This window comes from Poecilia reticulata, linkage group LG13, assembly GCF_000633615.1.
Source record: "Poecilia reticulata strain Guanapo linkage group LG13, Guppy_female_1.0+MT, whole genome shotgun sequence".
Lineage (NCBI taxonomy): Eukaryota > Metazoa > Chordata > Actinopteri > Cyprinodontiformes > Poeciliidae > Poecilia > Poecilia reticulata.
The window spans coordinates 15,040,115-15,060,463 of record NC_024343.1 but is presented as its reverse complement, the minus strand read 5'-3'; the positions used below and the strand labels follow the sequence as shown (position 1 = coordinate 15,060,463).

The 20,349-nt window shown below is 39.3% G+C and overlaps 1 protein-coding gene across 2 annotated transcripts in view; it reads left to right on the top strand.

Moving 5' to 3' along the window:
* The window catches only part of limk1a (LIM domain kinase 1a), a 48,384-nt gene that overhangs the window by 5,574 nt on the left and 22,461 nt on the right, over positions 1 to 20,349 (top strand). For both annotated transcript variants that reach the window (XM_008425620.2, XM_008425619.2), the window contains one exon: positions 18,936 to 19,074. In XM_008425620.2, the coding sequence (XP_008423842.1) occupies positions 18,936 to 19,074 (139 nt within the window). The remainder of the gene's footprint in view (positions 1 to 18,935; positions 19,075 to 20,349) is intronic.

The window sequence follows — 20,349 nt, the reverse complement described above, 5'->3', positions numbered from 1 at the left end:
CTAGGTATGAGTGTGTGTGTGCATGGTTGTGTGTCCTGTGTGTCTCTGTGTTGCCCTACGACAGACTGGCGACCTGTCCAGGGTGACCCCACCTCTCGCCCGAAACGTTAGCTGGAGATGGGCACCAGCAACCCTCCCGACCCCATTAAGGGACAAGGGTGCAAGAAAATGGATGGATGGATGTTTTACTTGTATTCATATTCTTTTTTTTTTTTCTTTTTTTTTTTTTTTAGGCTAAATTACTCAGAAGGTACTGATGGATGGCATGAGTGCTTCTTTAGAGACAGAACATCAGTTTTGCTAATTTCAGATGTTTGTCAGGTCATTGTTTTTTTTATGTTTTTAAATCTTCAGGATTTTAAGCTTTTTGTTTAGCTGAATGATATTACCCAAAATGCCATCTTTTTTACTATAACATCTACCATGTTAAACTTCTGATGTTACTTCCATAATCATCTATTGGCCCTAATCTAAGGTAATATTAAAGTGGAAAGTGAAAAAAATTAATATATGTAATTAACTATGCTTTGCTATTCTAACCATGAGTGCCATGACAAATTAACATATTAAAAAAAAAAATGCAGTTGAATCAAACTACATCATTTTTTATATAATTCTCTAAAAAAAAAAAAGAAGAAAATAATAACTGTTCACCTACAGGATCAGATTAGAGGTTGTTTGTTCGGAGAACGCCTCGGTGCAGCTTGCAGGAATGTTGCGTTGCGGCTCCTGTCAGTCACACTAACGATCCACCGTCATATCAGCAGCGGCAGCAGGCCTTCATGTTCACACAGGAAACTGACGGGATGTTTGAACAAGTCCTGACTATATTTGAGCAGAGTTCCCTCCGTCTAAACCAGGGACGTCAAACTCATTTCTGTTTTGGGCCAAATCAAGATCATGAACGGTCTTAAAGGGCCGGTTGTGCCAGAATGTATTGATAAAACCTGTTAAATTGTTAAAATATTAATGAATTCTTAAAATGGTATTATTGGACATCTTTTCAGTCCCTCCAGGATTTTGTGGTGCTAATTTGGAAATATTTCCGATATTTGCGCTTATTTACTACTGTAGATGTGACTTTTTATTACCAGCTGAATAGATCGTTATTATAGACATCAATTAAGGCTGAGGCAGCTGTTTCGTACAAGTAGGAACGGTTTTGACAATTTTTGAGAAAAATCTACAATAAACTCTCAGGGCAAAAAGAAGTGCTAGGATTTGTTGATTTTTGTGTGAATTTCCACAATAATTTTCAAAAAACTGGAGGGAGGGACTGATTGAAACAATTTGGCAGTAAACAGATAAAAACTGCATTGTTTTAATTGATAACATATTTAAGCTCACTTAGTGGTTAGTCTAGAACAGTGGTTCTTAACCTTTTTTGAGGTACCGAACCCCCCAGTTGCAAATGCGCATTCACCGAACCCTTCTTATTCCAGGTTAAGAACCACTGGTCTAGAATCTAGAGGGCCACATAAAAAGCTTTGGCGGGCCGGATTTGGTCCGTGGGCCTCGAGTTTGACACATGTGATGTAGATGACGTAGAGGTGGAGTTTGTCTTTTGGTCATGTTGTCACTACTGTCCTGCAGAGAGTAAATCTAATACTTTATCCAACAGATTGTAGATTTCACTTTCCACACAATCACCTTTATATTCATATCCATCTGTCTGTGAAATCTACACGCCATTTTGCTAATGTGTGCCGTTTTTCACTTTCTTCAGAGCCTCAGTGTTGTCTTAAATTATTCAGAAGCCACACAGCAAAACAAAACGAACAAAAACCTCTGGGATAAAATTCGTTTTCAGTGTTTATTTTGGGGTTAACAATTATTTTAGCAATCAACTTTTCTGATGGTTAATCAATTGATCAGATAAAAAAAAAAAGGCACATTCTGCAGATTTTTCATTTAACCACATCGGCCTTTTTTATATCATAGAAATACATCAAAAGATGCAAAAAAAACAACAAAATAATTTAATTCCTTTTTTAAATGAGGAAATAAGTAAATATTTTACTGCGCAAAGGGCAATATGGTAGCAAAAAGTGATTAGTAGCAGTTTTACATATGTATATAGTGCAGTTTTGTCTTAATTGCTGCTCTCAGGTTGTTCTTTGAACAAATGGCCTTTTGAATCTGTACACTGCAGCTAACAATTAATCAAATTGACTAAATTAGTTGACAAATATTTTAATAATCATTTTATCCTGATAATTACAGTTGATGATTTCAGCCCCACTTTATTTGAACAGCTGATCTTGTTTGCACGGCTTAACTTTTAAGGGCTTAACTTTTTGTGCAAGCTGTTGGGACGTTGTTGGAATTTGCATCTCTTAGTAAAACTCTTTTCAGCTCAGCCAGATGGGGTGATATAATGCACTGATTTATGTGTCTGTACAGAAGAAGAAAAGAACCAAAAAAGATGAGTGAAAGAGTTTCTTACCAGAATATCGATGCAGCTTTTGTACACTTGTTCTTCCTGAGGGATAAATTATTTTTGCTGCTGAGAAAACGGCTCATCTCTCCTCACTGGTGTTTTTTTAAAATATATTTATCTGTGTGTTTTGGCGCCACCATCTGTCTGGAAGTCTCACACTTGCATGATCTCATTTAAGTGGAAAAATTTGGAAGTTGATAAATGTTCAGACAATTTAAAACGTTTTTGCACAACAAGATGCGATTTTAACGTGCAAAGATTTGTTATTTTCCTTTAAGTTATTCGGTGAGTTTTGAAACCAGTGATAGTGATCACACATTTCTCAAATAAATCTAAGGTAAGGTAGGATATCTTGTAGGAAAACTGGTAATTTTCTCATAAATCTTTTTGACAAATCTTTTGGTCATTGACCAACATGAAGGTTGGATCAGATTCAGAGATTATAATTAGCTTCTAGATTGAATATCTAGTTTTTTATGCATGTTTGACCCAGAAATGATGTGTAAAACTTGTACAAGACGTTTACCTTAAAAAGAGCAGCTGAAAACTCGTATTAAGACAGAAAACTTGTTCTCAGTGCTGGAGCCTTGAGTTTAACTTAAACCTTTTCCTTTTTTCGATGTTATTGTCGTCTGCCACTAGATGTTCCAGTGGAGCTGCAGCAGCTTCCTGACTCCTCACCACGCTTCCTGTCTCCCATGCTGCTTTTCATTGATTTGCTTAATGCCTGATGCACGTCTGTGCCGGTTTAACCGGGCTCATCTGAGCCGATTGATCATCGGCATGGTGGCTGCTGCCGCCGGGTGGAAAACTGGCAGCTCGATGTGCCATTAATGATTTCCTCCCAGCGGAAGTTTGAATGGGAAACCTGAGGAGGGCATCCGTGCAGAGGTCAGAGTCTTTAAAGGCTTTGTGCTCTGTGTGTGTGTGGCACATCCAGACCCATGTGGATGATGGCTTGGTGCTCGTCTCTATGCATTCATGCAAAACATTTTTGCAAGTTTTCATTTGAATATTTAAGTTGGACAGTAAACACACTTCTCTGCATTTCTTTGTAATTGTAGCGTCAGTCAGAAGCTTTTCCCAGCTCCGTTCAGCGTCTCTCCTTTGAGGTGTCGGATATCAGACTGAACCTCTGGCCTCTTAGTGTGACATGCTATGACACAACGCAGAGGAAAGTTCCTTTCTCTGGAAAAACTAAAGATATTTCTCTAAGGATCGCATGACTGGATGCTGGAAAGAGGGCAGGTTCAGGTAACTTCACTGGCAGATATGCTGTTTAGATTCAATCATATTTGGGTTAAGCAACAAAGAAAGCGAGATTAGAGATGGGGGTGGTTGTAAGTACCCAGAGAACCGTCCCCCTGGGTGGAAAAATAGAAAACGTTCCTCTTAAAATAGCCTCAGTGTTGGTCAGGCTTCGTGGGAAAATGGAGCCGAGCTCCTGCTGCTAAATATGTTCCCTTTTTTCTGCTTTCTGTTTGCTTTCTGTTGCATATTTCAAAGTTTGCTTTTTTCCCAAGCCACCAAAGCAAACTGTTGTTATATTTGAGATGCATCTCCTTATGACCAGCCTGAAGAAGGTCTTCTTCCATCAGTAAGTGAAAGCTATTGATTGTAACGTATTCCTGCTTTGTTGCGCTTCCGTCTCTGAGGAGACGTTTGACTCGCATCGGCAGTGAAGCCGGCCGCTGCGACAGAAACTGCAGCGCTGCTTTTTATGAGAGATGAGCGCAGCAACGAACGGGACCAGACAAAACGATTCAGTCTGAATGCAAATGGATCCTGAATCCAGATTGTATCAAAGCTCACAAAAATAGTGGTTCAAAGTTTTTGGATTTTTGAGTCTTTAGAAATCTCTCTCCATTGGGCTCTGCTTCCATCACAGCATCCTGCAGTGTAATGTCATCTGCTCGTGTTTACTGTCTCTTCAGAGGCAGTATTATTATTTATTGTTTGTGCTGCAGCATGAAGAGCTTCTACTAACATCAACACAGGATGTAATTTACCTTCTTTGTCTTTGGCAAACCCCATTTTGAAGAGGTTTATAATTTTTTACAGTTTAGGGAATTTAGGATGTGGCAGCTTTTCTTTACCTCTGAGATGTTTTCCAGGAGATTTAAGTTGAATAAACGCCTGACGAATATTTTATAAGACAGTTTGAAACATTACATGTATTTATTTATTCCACTGATTATTAGAGATGAAAAACCTCTAATACAAAAATAGTCATTATGTTTTCTAAAGTTATTCTGATGAATATTGCAACATAAATCAATAACTAGAAAAATATTAAAACCTATTCTGGTTTGCAGGCTTCTCGTAAAAAGCATCAGAAATGTGCATCAGTAAATAAGGCTTTTTTTTTTGTTAATAAAGTTTATTTTTTTGCCTGCTTGTAAAAGCAGAAGCAGAGTGCTGCAGTGTCCCTGCAGCACTCGGCAGCCCTCCATCTTCTCCAACTACAAAACTACACCTGCTGTAGTTGCTGCCCTGTTCGTCACCCCACAGTCTGCTGCTTACTTTGCACTTTAAATAACAGCCTTTTTGTTCCCACATTCCTTGTAAATACTCAGTGTGAGCTCTTCTAGTAAATGTTTGGACAAGGCCGGTTTGTCCCCAAGGACAGACTGACACCGGATCTGCTGTCCTGAGTCGTGCAGCATGTTTTCCTTGCAGAGGAAAAGCGTGCAGATGTGTTTGCTTCTTGGGAGAAACGAGTCTTAGTTGGATTTTCTGACGGACATCATAAAGAGCTGCAGTGACTCAGCATCTGCAGGAAAACTCTGCCTGGCAACAGAGTCTGAAGGAGACGAATCATGTGATGAATAATGCATTGAGTTGAAAGATTCGTCTTGATGCAGCGTATCGTAATGACAGCAGCAACAGAAACAAAGGGAAGCTTGTGTTCAGCAACTTGGATTGGTTTCTAAACAGAAAATTCAGAAACTAAAATATAAATAAATATGTACCGATACTGATATTTAATATCTTTGCTTGCGTTTAATGGCTTCATATTTTAAAATCTCCGATCCGGTCTGTGGTGCCGGACTGCGAAGCTGCTGTTCATCCTTAAAAACTTCAAAAGTCTTCAAGTAGAGATGCACCAATTAGGCTTTTACTGGCCGATAGCAGTTTACTATTTTCTTAAAAAGACTATAATAAATACTCCCTAGCTTGTGTTAATACGCAAAAACAAACAAAAAACTAAATTTCTGCAAGTTTTTAATGCAAGTTTTAAATTTTGAATCCAATAGAACATAAAAAAAATTACACGATTATCCTCAGCAAAGCATACGTCTCAAACCCTGCATTTGATTTTTGACGTTTTAAAAATTGCTAATTGCATTCAGAATCACATATTTAAGAAATAAAGTTCAGCTGTGTGTAATTAACCAGCTGTTCTTTCAGAACTACAGAGGAGTGGCTTTGATCAAAGCTTATTAGTCTTAGATCGGACTAGTCAAAGTCCAAACCTGACACCAATTTAGAATCTGTGGCTTGAAAACTGATGCTCACAGATTCCCTCCTTCCATCTGACTGAGCTTGAGCCGTTGTGCAAAGACGAGGGAGCAAACAGATGCATCAGACTCCTTCAGTTGATTACAATTATGCATGGCAAGACGTTGTTGAACTTTTGATTGGAAAGTGAAAAACATAAAGAAGTAAAGCTCCATCAACGCTTTCGCATCTCTATTTGTGGCTGTTGAGATTTCATTAAGGTGACACTTCACCATGTGTGAGAAAGGAAATCTGCTGCCTCACTTCCCCTCATCTTTCAGAAAGCCTTGCTCCCCTGCAAGGAGGCTGCCATGTCTGATTATCCAGGGAGAGGTGGGCGGCTTTAACAGATGATGGAGAGCTGGGAAATTTGATTTGTGCTGCCAGGACAAATCGACACGTCCAGGAAATGGGCCGAGTCCTCGACGTGATTAGGAAGGAGACCAAGTGAGCTCGGGCGGGTGAATCCTGAACCGTCACAGGGTCAGAGGATGGGAAACGGCAGATTTAAAACAAAACAAACAAAAAAAAAAAAAAAACGTGACCTTCCCTCATACACTCCCCACCCCTCGTTCTCTTTCGATTTAGCTGCACTGAGAGAGGAAGTAGAGGAAGGGAGGGACTGGGCATAAAGAGAGAGACGGGGACACTGATGCTTCTGACAGCCAGGCTGCAATAGCTGAACATCAGAGCTGCTGACATGAGTCTCTCTTCGAACTGTCAAAACAAGAGCTTCGCTCCGCGGAGCGGCGCGTCAGCAGAGAGCCGGCGCAGAGGGAAGCAGCTGATCCTGTAAGCACCAAGTCTCTCTGTGTGTTTGTTGACTTTTAACCTGAAGGCTGAACTTAAACTCAACTCGGGCTGATCTGGTTCACGTTTTCAGTCTCAACGTCTCTATCAGACTTTGAGACTTTAACTTTAGCTGTTAAATAAACAAATCTGCCGTAAAATATCCTGTTTGTGTGTAGTTGGTTATTTTGATCCAGCACAAACTTACATTTTCTGTGTGGTTGAAATTTTGCTCTTATTTTAGCCATAAAAGTGTCAAAATGCTAGATTGAGGTGTCAGATTACAGGTAAGATGAGCATTGACCAACATTAATTACATTTAGAGTTTCTGGCCTTTCCTTAACTTTAACAGATATGTCATATTAACCAAACTAAACATGGAAAAGTTCTATCTTTCTTTCTCTAAACGAGAGTTTGCACCTGAAGAAGCTTGATTAACTTTTATAGGAAAGCAGAAAATACATGCTTTTCACTTCCTGTTATAATTTGAAACTCTGAAACTGGCAAAATTGAATTGAACCCAATCAGTATTTTATTTTATTTCATTTCATTTTCATCATTATTTTTAGACTTTTCCAGAAGCGTGTAGTGGCTGAGATTTGCTCATTTCTCTCTGTGCTTCGTCTTACTTCCCCAAAACCCAGAACGCACATCGATCCGCCGCCTCCGTCACACGTCTTTTAACTCGGGATGCAAAAACCCCAAATTGGTTTTGGCTTCCCTATTTTGTTTTGCCAGTGCAACATTGAATAAAAGCCCGTCGCTAAAACATGTGACTCACATCTCATGTTTCATCTCTGTCATTGTGAGCGAGCCGCTTCGCCTTCACCAGACTGTTTCGGATCCGTTTGTGTCATCATGATAACCCAGATTGTCAGAGAGGAAGCTTGTTTTTTTTGCTATGGGTGTTTTATCTTGTTCGATTCATGAGATGTTTGCCAAAAAAAAACTTTTGTGCGACATTTTATTTTCAGAAACTTTTGGAGAGCAGAACCTGGAAATGAGAATCAAAACTAAAGCCACAACACAAAAATACAACTTTTCTAGCAGAACCAGCTGTGAAAGTTAAACATCCATGTTTGAAATGATCTTAGGAAAATAAACAATAGAAGTATTACTTCTTTTTCATTGATTTCCTTTCACATTTTCTGCTCATTTTGCGCCAAAATCACAAATAAATATTTTTTTATAATTGTAATTTCTGTCATAAATGTAATTTATGACAGAAATTGTATTTATGACAATACAATTTATTGTAGTTATTGTCATAAATCAAGCAGAAAAATCTGCTTGACTTTTCAGCAATCAAGCAGATTGCTGAGAAAGAGCAATCTGCTTTATTTTTTCCTGTTTTTATTTCACCTTTTTGCTTGTGTGTGTACATTGCTTCCTTTAATTTTCCATTTCTGAATTGCAAAGTTTCCTCCATTTTTACTTAATCCCTGCTGTCGATGCATGAAACCTCCAGACATTAATCTTTTGCTGTGGCACCTTAAAGTCGCACAGAAAAATAGAAAAATCCACCTTTTAGTTTGAGTAGATTTAATCAGTGGAGAAAAATGTTCAGAAATAATTGTTTTCAGAAAGTCACTATTGGCACTCATCTTTATTCAGATTTATTTTACACTCTAGGAACTTTTCATTTGAAACTTTTCTTCCTTGGGGAGTAAATAGGATGTGACACAGAGGAGCTGAGATTCATCTGGACAGTATAGTCATTGTTAGAGAAATGCAGTAATACGTCCAGAGATTAAGAGACTTCAAAACAAAGCTAATTTATATTTGGGATTTTCTAAAATAACTGAATGCTGTATTTTGTTGAAGTCCCATTTAACTATCTGTTTCCTGTTTCTGTAAATTTTGTCACTTTTGTCCCTCGATTTCATGCATTTATCAGTATTTTCCCAATGGATTAAACTCTCTGATTCTCCTCCATCACCTTGAGTTCGTTCAAGCCGATGCCGTTCTCTGAGAGGAGGAGACATCCTTCCTCTTCGGTGGAATATTTTGATTAATCGCCTTTCAGTCAGCTCTAACCTTCGGCTCTCAGCTCTACACTTTAATCACACTCTGAAAATTACATTTTTGTTGCACTGTGACCCGATAGAGTCCAGACTCCTAAATCCTCAATGTAACTTCAAAACAGAAGATTAAAGAGCTAATTTATTTTATTTTTTTGTACCTTTGTCACTTTTGACCTTAATCGTTCATGCTGAGTTTCACTTCATGAACGGTTTAAAATCACGCAGCGTTATCTCTAGTGCCTGATTAGTCGGCTGAGTTTGGCTTTACCACCAAGGTGTTACTGTCGGGATAAATCCGGTTAAATCTGTCTGAACTTCTTACAATAACTTAGAGTTACATCTGAGACACGATTGTCTTCAGGTTTTGTTTTATGCAGCAACTAAAAGGACAACATGTTGAGAGTCTCACACCTGCTCAATTGTAAAAGTAAAATGAAACTTTAGCAGAAAACATAAAAAGAGTGCATTAAAAACCAAAACAATATAAATCAGTAAACGGCTTTGTTTTGTTGCCTTTTTGCCTGAATCCCCGCCTGGAGCTGAATCGACACTCATTGTGGCTCCCAAAGACCTTTTATTATTCATCCGCTCTGGAAGGAGAGAGACTGACCGTGCTGACGGCCGGGGAAGCTCAGCAGACACAAAGAAAAGCGCTGGCGTGCTCTTCACTCACTCGCCGGCTGCTAGGACTCCTGTTTGCTGCCTGAATAAAGAACAGGCACTCGGATAAAGAGACGGTCTGTTCAGCCGGCTGTTTTTAAATGCATGGCCCGTCTCCGCTCCGTTCAAGACTGAAAGATGTTAAACACACGTCAGAGTAAATGCTGCTGAGTTGAAGGTGAGAACATCAGAATGAGATCTGATTGGCTGTGGGACTTCCTGAATGAGTCTGAAGCCGCCCATTAGACACAGAGTGAGGCTTATCAGAAGGAGATGAGGTAATGTCGAGTGTTTTTATGCGTTTGAGGCTGACATCATCGCCATGGCATCCTGGGTTACCATGGCGAAGGAGGCGGAGGGGAAGATGAGGGGTTGATAAAGTGTAGGGAGGGAGTGTGGGAATTGAATGTGTCTGCAGGGAACGGTAATTAGTCAAAGCTTACTAACTCAAACCCATTTAACTCTGGTAAGACTGTCATCAGAGGCTAATCATTTTGGCTGATGATGATGAGGAGGATTAAATACCTGGATGACGGTGAAAACTTTTACCTGAGACAGTTGGGAGGTTTTTTCTTCATTTCATCAGTGGACAGAGTTTGGCTCTAGACCAGAAATCCCCGTCTGTTTATGTCTCGTCTGACTGGGATCGACCCCCAGACAGACTGACATTTCCTCTGGTTGACTTTCACCCCCAGTGTGTGTGTGTGTTTTGTCTTCATCAGTGAGGACTCCATCTTGGCTGTAGACACTCTCATCTCCATCAGATCCCCACGCCTGATGCTGACCGCCTGATCTTTCTTGTTTTTAATGGAGCAGATCGGAGTATCCGCTTATTGATCATATCTACTCAGAGCTTTTCTGCTGCCTCGGCAGAGATACGGACGATGATTGTCCTCCTGAGCGTGAAGGAGATGAAGGCACGTTTAATATTTCATGAAGAGCAGCGTATGTGCACCTCTGTGGGTGTGTGTCTTAGGTAGACGGGTTTGGCTCCTCGTAAATCTTTCGGCTCTGCGCGTTACACCGCTTCCTTTTGAGCCCTTCTGCTTCCTGTAGCCGCCTCACCTTCTGCGCTGTTCAGTGGCCTGTGGCTTTAAATCCACACACAGTCACACATTATAAATGCTGACCAGTAGATGATGGTCAGGGAGTGTGGTTGGTGTGTGTGGGAGTCGGACCAAACTGTTTTTCTTGTTGCGAGGCGTTGAGTTTCACAGTCACAGTTACGTCAGACCCTGTTGGATATCTTCATGCGTTTTGCTGCCTTAAGCTTTTGACTGAAATGTTCTGATCTCGGTTTTATCGCTACCAATCAGATCCAGACAAGATACCAAAACACCCGTATCTCAGCCACTTTATGACGTAAACTTTGGATCATATCAGATTCCCCCTTCAGAGGTGCTTCAATTGAATTCAACAAGATGTATTTTAAACTTTTGGTCCATCAAACAGTTTTAGGCTGAAAATCCACATCTGTCATTCCACCACATGCCAAAGGTTCTCCGTTACCTAGAGATCTGGTGACTTTGGAGATCAAACTGGTGACCCGTTTGGGATGATTTGAGCTCTGACTTGGTGTGTTTTCCTGCTGGAATGACCATCAGAGGACGGGACGCTGTCAGCAACATGTCAACCTTACTGTTACAACTATCGTCCTTATGTTCAGGTGCATTTGTAGTTAAAAGATCATAAAGGCACCTGAACAGTTTTACTCATACCCTGTGTTTGAAGTAATCACTTTATTTCACCAAAACGGTAATTTTGACTGAGTCCTGATTCAGAACATGTGGAGAGAGCTAAAGAATTGGATGAAAACATGAAGGTCTTCCAACGTTGAAGATGATTTTATTTTTATAAAATGTAAGTAAAAGTGTTTGTTTTAAAAATGTTCTTAAATTGTTTTATTTTTTCAGACATTCCTCTTATTTCCTATCCAATGAAAACGCTCTGGCTCAGTTATAACACATCTTCAGTCTGAATCTGCCAACGACACGGATGGCTTTGGCCTCAGCTGTGTTTACATTTTATTACACCATTTAATAAAATTTACATTTCATAAAATGGCCGTATTCATATTTTGTTAGGGTTGAACTTTTTAGCTCAAACTTTCAGATTCAAATCAGTCAAAGTTTGAATCTTTGCATCGGTACTGAAATTGGACCTGATGACCCTGTTGCTAAAAATATCATCATTTCCTGGCATCCTCTGAACAGATACAATGTGCTGTAAAAGAAAAGATAAGGGGAGTTTGATTGGATGCATTTTTATCTCAATGTTAAATGTTAGAACCATGGCTGATGTTGAATTTTGTTGTTATTTTGTTGCAATAACAACTGTGAATTTCTTTAACCTTTGTTGTTAAAGAAAGAAATCAGGTAGAAATAACAGTGAAAACAGAAACAGGGGCTTTAAGTCTGGTTTGTTTTTCATAAGCATCACATATAAATCCTGAAATCATGATTTATGAATTGCAAGCAGTAGTAGTCTTCTCCAAAGATCCTCAAATACTGTTTTGAAAATAAAACTAATGTGAGGGAAAAAATTCACAAGTTACTGTGTTGTCGGGTTGTTTTTATGTGTGACGGATGATTTACCTCCACTCAGTTGTTCACACAGTTTATTTATATCAACTGGAACAAAGTAATCATGTCTGGTATTGACCCTGGTCAGACTTTCACAGGGTAAATCGATAAAACGGCCTTGTTAAAAGAGACGCGAATAGAAACGCTCTCACTCATATATGCATTTTTACAGTACGACTGTGTTTAATTAACACACTGAACATTTTATGTAATCGCATGAAGCGGTACATCAGGGAGAGTTATTTTTCATGCATCCAGATGATCGTTTTAGTTTTTTCAATCAATTTTTAACTCTTAAATAAAACTTTTCATGAGCTGAATATGAAAGTTGATTTGCAAAACGTTGTTAAATATATATTTGAATAAAAATAAATGTACTGGAACCAGTATTTGCTCCAGTTATAACAGGGTTGTATCCATTTCTGATCCATGAAGGTTTTCACTTTGAAATAAAGTCGTATTATCAGCCTAGAAATACTTGTTATGTTTGGGTTTTACTCTGTAAAGATCTAAGCCGTTTAATTGTTTCTAAGATTTTCTAACCTTATGTCATCAGGCTAAAGATACTCTGTGGGTAAATGGATTTAATAATGGCAATTATTAAATACATTTTTGCAAAGTTTTGACCTTTGCCACTGATCTTTAGCCAAGTTTAATTTCTCATTAAGAACTACAAAATAAATAAAAAAAGAACATTACAAATATTTTCTATCCTTCACAACACAATTTAGTCAGTAATTTATATCGTGTTAGAGAGCAGTCATTGTAAATAGCGTCGTCTATTAAAAATGATTAAAGTTGACATTTTGAGAGCATTTAACGTGGCTAGTTTGGTTAGCATTCAACATCAGTCTCTAAGATTTCCCTGGAGAAGATGGTTCCTTACCTTACTGAGGAAAAAAATGTTTTTACGCATTTCTAAATCCAATGATCTCCATGAAAAAAAGGAATGAAAAGCTTACGGGCATAAAATCGAGCTACTTTGCCTTCCTGTTATCTACTGAAAGCGCTCTCTCTCGTTGTATGGCAGCTCAAATGAAGTCTCAGTTTGGTTTGAAATAAGTTTTGCATCTCGACGCTTCCCTACGCCAACACTTGAGATTTTACTGCTGAGTAACAACATTCACACTGAAGCCTGGAAACATTTAGCTAGATGGATTTAGTTATGAGAAAAAGTAAATATTCTTGAGTTTCCAACCAACTGGCTGGATCAGAGCCAGTCAAGCTGGAAAACAACTAACACTTTGACAAATTTGGTTAAGGTTATGTTTTGAGAAGAAAGCATTTGTTTATTATACATTAGTCGGGTTTAAGACTGAATCTGCAGGGAAAATATTACAACTACAAAGCAGATATGTATATCCTTCGATCTGAAACTTAACAGTTTAAACTTATTAAAAAGAAGTCAACGTCGCTTTTTATGGCGTTTCCAAATATTGTAAAATAATGCAATACAGTCATTATTTTTAAGATTTTACTCCACAGAACTCCCCCTTTAGTCTTTAACAACAACGACAAAGGAAAACTGTGGAAACTTGGATGTGTAATTTGCATGCAGGACAGATTAAATGGATGCGGTGAATTGTGGACAGCTATTAGACTAACAGGGCTTTTGGCTCACACACACACCGCACTAAAACACTCTGTTTTTCCCCCGTTTTTCCTTCCCCACCATGTTGTTCCTCTCATCACCCACTCAGAGTTATCTCAGGTCTGGAAACCAGACCTGACAGATTACAGACGGAGTGCAAATAAACGTGACAGTGCCGAACATTAACCAGATTGTTGTGGGTCCAGTTGGAGGTCGGCGAGGGGGCTTCTGTCAACATGGCCGCCTCCTCTCAGCCGGGAAGAGGAATTTATTACCGCCTTCGACACGTCAAGCTAATTCCATCAGGGATTTTAACTGGAGGGGGGACGGTTTCAGATTTACTAACTCTCCTCTCCTAATCTCAGCTCCTTCTGCTATTGGCTGCTTCGTCCCCTCTGGGATCCAGAAAAGCTTGTTGAGTTTGCTTTTATGTCTGCTTTTATTTCTTTGTCTTTGAAGTTTTCATATCGTTATCCATATATATATATATATATTTTTTTTTTTTAATTTTTTACTTGGGCTCCATTTCAGAAAATCTCTACTTTCTCTCCACAGAAATTTTTTTTGCTGCAGGAAGGTGTTGCAGCTTAGCAAAATGTAAAAAAAAAAACGCCAAGCTGTCGCTGTCTAAATGTGTTGCAGCATATCAGAGTATGAAGAAGCTTTTTCACTCTGCTAATCCTCTTATCATGTGTCAGTGCCAGCACACAGGCGACCGCATTCAACCAAAAATACACCGAGCCGCCAAAAACGCACAATTAACACTCTATTACTAACACCGCTATTTTTAAAAAGGTATTAAAGCTTTAAGTTGTAGCTCTGCTTTGCAGGTTTTCCGCTTCTCCTTTTAGAGAAGATTCTTATCCCGAAGGCAAGAATCCAGCCTCTCTGCATTCAGTCATGTTTCTGAAACTCTGCTGCCGGTTAGCTGTGATCTGAGAGAAATCTCCATGAGGCACCTCAACCTTAGAGCATTAAAATCCCCCCCAGGGCTTAGTGAGCGTCGGCATCACACCCAGGTACGACTTCTGCATCAGCAGCACTTTGCAGTTATCGAGCGGCGGAGGGTGAAGACAGCTGAGTAGCTGCAGACGTCTTCTGGAGGGTTTGACCCACTTCCAGGCTCCCCTGCCCCCCGGTTTGCTCCAACACTCTGCATACTGGAGCAACAAACTGCTGAGCTGCAGCACAGCTCTGCATCCACACTGGGGAGATGCTGTCTGGATCTGTCTAATAAATAAATAGCKTGTGTGTGTGTGTGTGTGTGTGTGTGTGTGTGTGTGTGTGTGTGTGTGTGTGTGTGTGTGTGTGTGTGTGTGTGTGCGTGTGTGTGTGAGTGCTTCAAGGTCACTATGTGCCTCTGTGCAGCTCACAGTATCCAAGACCTTGAGAAGAGTCATTTTGAGCTGCTGGTTTTAGGATAATACGCGAAACCAGAGCTTTATGTCAGTAAAAAAAAATAAAAGAATGGCTAAAGAAATTATTAAAAGCAGCTACAGTGGCCTCAAAAATAATTCTTTATACCTTTAACTTTTTCTGATTTTTAACATTTCAACCAAAAATGTCAATGTGTGCTATTGCTGCTTTATAGGTCAACACCAAGTAGTTTATATTTGTGGAGCAAATTTTAAAAGGTTTTCTGATTTTCACATTTTTGTCATGAATTAAAGTCTACAGACTTCATGTTTTACTTGATTATTAGCTGGTGTGATTCATGGGTTATGAGTCGTTAAAATGAATTTGTTTATTTTAGCTGTATGCAAACTAGATGTTGTTGATTTGATGACTAAAGTTTATATCAGTGGTTACAGACTTGAGACTTGACTTGGACTTGAAGCCCGTTTCACATTTTATGAAAGAAAATAGTCTTTAAAATGAAGCTTTATTCACCTTACGCTTCACATTTTAGTACTATCTGTCGGTTAAAATCCCAATAAAACATCAAAATGTAAAAAACAAGAGGAATATTAAGTATTTTTGCAAAATGCTACACAACTGCAGAGAGCTGTATTAAATTTAAATCACAGGAGGAAGATTGTACTACAGAGGTTTGCACAACTAATTTTGATATTGATCAGTCAATTGGACTAATAAATAGTCCCATAAAACATTTACAAATGAACTCAACCTTTTTCTCCAGGGGATGGCCTTTATTTTATTGCCACTAAAGCAAATGTATAATCGATGTTTAGATATTTTTTTTTATTTGTTTCTGACTCAGATGATTAAATGCAACTCTCGGTATTTTCCAGAAAGCTTTTCAGGATTTGTGCTTTGTTCACAGGGGTCCTGGACCGTCTGCATTATTTATAGTGGCAGAGGATGGCTGCATGGAACTGGTTTCCTAGAAAAGTCAAGTGTAAAACCTAACAGTGAAGCTAAGGCGTAAAAAAAGAAAAGAAACAAAAAACGCTTTTCATGAAACTCGTGTCTTCTGATTGTTTGACAGACACATCTGTCAAACAACATGGCGTCATCTTGAAGCTATAAGCAATGCCACTCATGCATGTTCATTATAGTCAGAGTAAACAGTTTGGAGGGTTTCACTTGGTGTATTATAAGCCTGGCGGGCCACCAGGCTTTACTTGTGCCCCCACCAGGCTTAGCATTGCTTATTTTTTAAACTCTTTTTAAAATGTTTGCATCTTTTAAGACTTTATAGTTGGTGTTCAGGTGTTAATCTTTCACTCTGTCAGTAACTCATAATTATCAAGTGGTATTTTCAAATCTCCTGTCAACTTTAAAGATTTTTTAACTCAAAAACACAACGGGCCGCTGGATGAATGACTGCCCTAGCACCCAACCAATGTGGGAAACCTTGGTTTGGCATCGAACAGCTGGACAAAGCGATTTGTGCTGCATTTGAAGATATGTCCCCTCCAGTTTATAGACTGCTTAAAGCAGCGCTGAGTGAAAACGAGTCCAGACGGCGGGAGGGAAACTCCTCTGGAACGGGAGTGGAGACGCTCACTCAGTCATGGACGTTAGACGCAGAGATTTAGTCAGATTACCAAACAAGCACTCACAAGCTTTCAGACACATCAGCCTTTCCTGTGCTCACAAAGGCATGACTGTGTACGTCGAAGGGATTAGCACACATTATAAATCAAATTTGTTTGGACATATGTGCATATACACATTTTTTCCTGGCTCGTCCGTCTTTTCCTGTGAATCGCGATTTACCTGAAGCTCCTGCATCATATGAGATAATCAGGAAAGGTGAACTTTCATTCATCTGTATTTATTTAGATTTTCAAACCTCCATCAAACTGGGTCCTGGTATCTGCAGCATGATCTTGAATTCGGAGGGGAGGGTGTTTATTCTCCAGCTCTGTGTTTATCAGCCTCTCTCTGAGTGTAAACAGCCATGCTAAGTCCGATATCTATCAGGCTCCCTGACCAGTTTCTGTTTGGATTACGGTAAAGATATGGATCTACACAGGTGTCAGATTCAGTCCCCAGTTTCAGAGTGTTGTAGATTATTTGGCCTGATTTTGGTTCACATGGCACATTTTTATTTTTAGCAGAATCGTTTGTAGATGTTTGTCAGGTGTTTACTTGAAGCGTATTGATTCTTCCTGGAGCCGTCAACAGGTTGCTGTTTCTTTCTGAACGTCCTTCTCACTGTCGGTCAACAGCGTCCAGCGACCGGTTGATCGAAGCAGCGTGCTCAGCTGCAGGTTTATCTTGTCTTTTGACGTCACTCTGTTTTGCCTGATGAGCAGGCGCTGCTGTGTGTTTTCGTGTGTCATCACATGTAACTGTTGGGTTCGCCGAGGAACTCGCAGCCGCCATGAAAACTGTAATTTGTGGCTCTGGAGGAGATCGTTAGGAGGGTGAAAGTGCAGCCTGCCGGGTTCAGCACAATGTTATGTTCAATCAACACAATAATGACTTATTACAGGGTTTGCTGCCTGAACCGCTGATGGAGGAAGAATACTAATGCACCACTTTCTTTCCTGTGTCAGTGTTGAGAAAGTACCAATCAGGACTTTTTTTTTCTTTTTTTTTTTATCATCGTTTTTACTGATCTGAGTCGGTTAAAATGGCGTTTGCTGACACCAATCCAAATCTGATGCTTGGTACTAAAATCAACTGCATGTTTTTACTTAAAGAAACTCTGATAAAGTATGTTTCGTCAGTATTTTTTTGAATTTGTGTGATTTGTGATTACTTCTCCATTTTAACTCATTAACCAATAGCATGCTACAATGTCGGTTTCCATGACAACATGGATTTTGACCTAACAAGAGTTTCTACAGGACATTATTTTGTTTCTAGACATATATCTGTCTTGACATACAGCTGCAGTCTTCCATAAATTCACTCTGGTTGGAGACGACTCGCTAGTAAAATGCTTCAAGGTGGTCCATCAATCAAAAGTTACTGAAAAAGTTGTTTTCATGCTGCAAGAACTTGGTGCTTTGCTTTGAAAGATGTACAATTCAATTAATTTTGGCCCCACAGCTTTCTGGACGCGCCAGAGACGCCGCGTTTCCGATGTGATTTGCAGTTGAGCCCAAAATTATTCATACCTCTGCCAGATTGAGATTAAAGCAATTTTCATTCTACCAAGAAGTCTTCCAATCAGAAATGAGACGCTTATCTGCCAAAGGAGATTAAAATAATGTACAAAAGATGTATTTTCTTCTTAAGATATCATCTACTCATTTGTCCACTCTTTCTCAATATTTACTGGAAACAATGAGGCAATTTTTCCTAGCATTCATGACAAATTTTCTGTATATTTCCACTGTCAATCTAACAAGTCATCTTTTGCAATGAGATCAAAGTCGTTAAGGATGGAAAGCCTCCTTGCCATCACCCTAATTTATAGCTTCCTCCATAAATTGTTTAGGAGATTCAAGACAAGAGTTTGCTAGGGTCTCTGTAAATGATTCATTATTCATCCTTCCTTTCACAAAGAACATGTTGGTCAAATTAAAAGAAAACATTGTTGAGAAAGATTAGCAAGACTGTTACTTATTAATTATTATGAATAAGATATGGATTAAATGACAATATGCAATTTTCCTGTGGTTTGTTTACGTTCTACGTTTATTTGGGGAGTTGAAACAGATGCGCCAATGAATCGACTTTAGTTCAAAACTGATCACCTCATTTAAAAAAAGCTCATAATTGTTTCTAAAAGCATACGTTTTTCAGTTTAAGAAAAATTAGGTTAAAGTTAATGGCACACGCTTTGTTCAGTAAATAAGAATAATCCTGCAATTCTTCCATTTAATCAGATCTCAAACAAAACATGAAATCATTACTGGCCAGTAAAAGCTTAACTGGTGCATCTCTGCTAAATAATTCTGCTAAACGTGTCCGTTTCCATTTCTCAGGTGTTGCGAGTGCAGCGCCTCGCTTTCCCACTGGTACTACGAGAAAGATGGACGGCTGTACTGCAAGAAGGATTACTGGGCCAAGTTCGGGGAGCTGTGCCACGGCTGCAACGACCCGATCACCACCGGCCTCATCATGGTAAGAGCGGCCTCGTCGCTCNCCCCAATCCCCTGCTGGCTCTTTGTTTGCCGATGAAACTCGAGTTACACCTGAGTCCACACATTTTTGTCGGCCCGGTTATTGTGTGCCAACACGCGTGGAAGCACGCCAGACCTGTAACCGACCCTGATCGCGTTAGCTGCTCTGTGAGATTGTTTTCCAGACCGCCGCTGATGGAAGCGGCTGTTGTTGGGGCAGGAAGGGCGGATCAGGTGGACAACACATGTGGTCACAGCAGCAGAGACACAATCGTCTCCTTCCGCTGAAAAGTGGTGCTGCATTATTCAGAAGACAAGATGCCAACATCAGAGGAGACTCGCGTCTGTTCGCTGACTTAATCACACATTTTTAAAGCTTAAGGAAACTAGTGCATTTATTTAAAGTGTTTTCCAGGCATAGCGGAGAGACTGGTGGGGATTTTGTTTGCAAGCAGCAGAAATGCAGATAAAAATGCAGGTGTTTGTGTGCTGAAGAACAGGCTAATTTATTTTTACAGCAAAGATTATCTCACAACACAAAGTTGTAAAAAATGAGCTAATTTTAAAACAGTCATTAGGGTATTTCTAGCTTTTTTAAATTGGAAACTTAATTGAAAAATCTGTTTTTTTTCCTGTGTTGTCATTGCTTCAAGAAGATTTTTGGGAGTTCATTTTACATAATATTAGAAGTTCGTCATTAGATTTTATTTTGTAGTTTGTAGCTTTCTTTACTGTGTGTTTGACTTTCTTCTAGTTTGATGTTTTCTGCTCTAGTCAGTTCCGCTTTTCTAATAGTTATTTACTTGATAACTAAAATGTAGTTTTGTAGTAGTTCAAGTAGTTCATTGGACCAAATTGTATGCTGTGATTTGAAAAAAAAATTATCTGTGCAGCTTTCTGTTTCACTTCCTGCTGGTGGCTGACGTGAAATCACAGACGGTAGAAACAAGTTTTTGTGGTGAAGTTTTGTCAAGCGCTCCGACACACAAGAGCCAAATCAAATACTTGGAATTACTCTGGAATTGATTGGATAATCCAAACAGACCTACATAGGCAGGCAAAGTTAAATCTGGAAAGACATTTCGATACCGGTACAAATGTTTGTACAGCACTGAACGTGTTGAATATTATCAAAGTGGAAATATCACAACACAAACATGCATCAGTCCATTGCAAAAGCAGCTTGTTGGGACACATATCGGACCTGTGGATGCAATGAAAGATTCTTATCTTCAGGTGTTTGCACTGCAAATAAGATTATGAAGAACCAAATGGC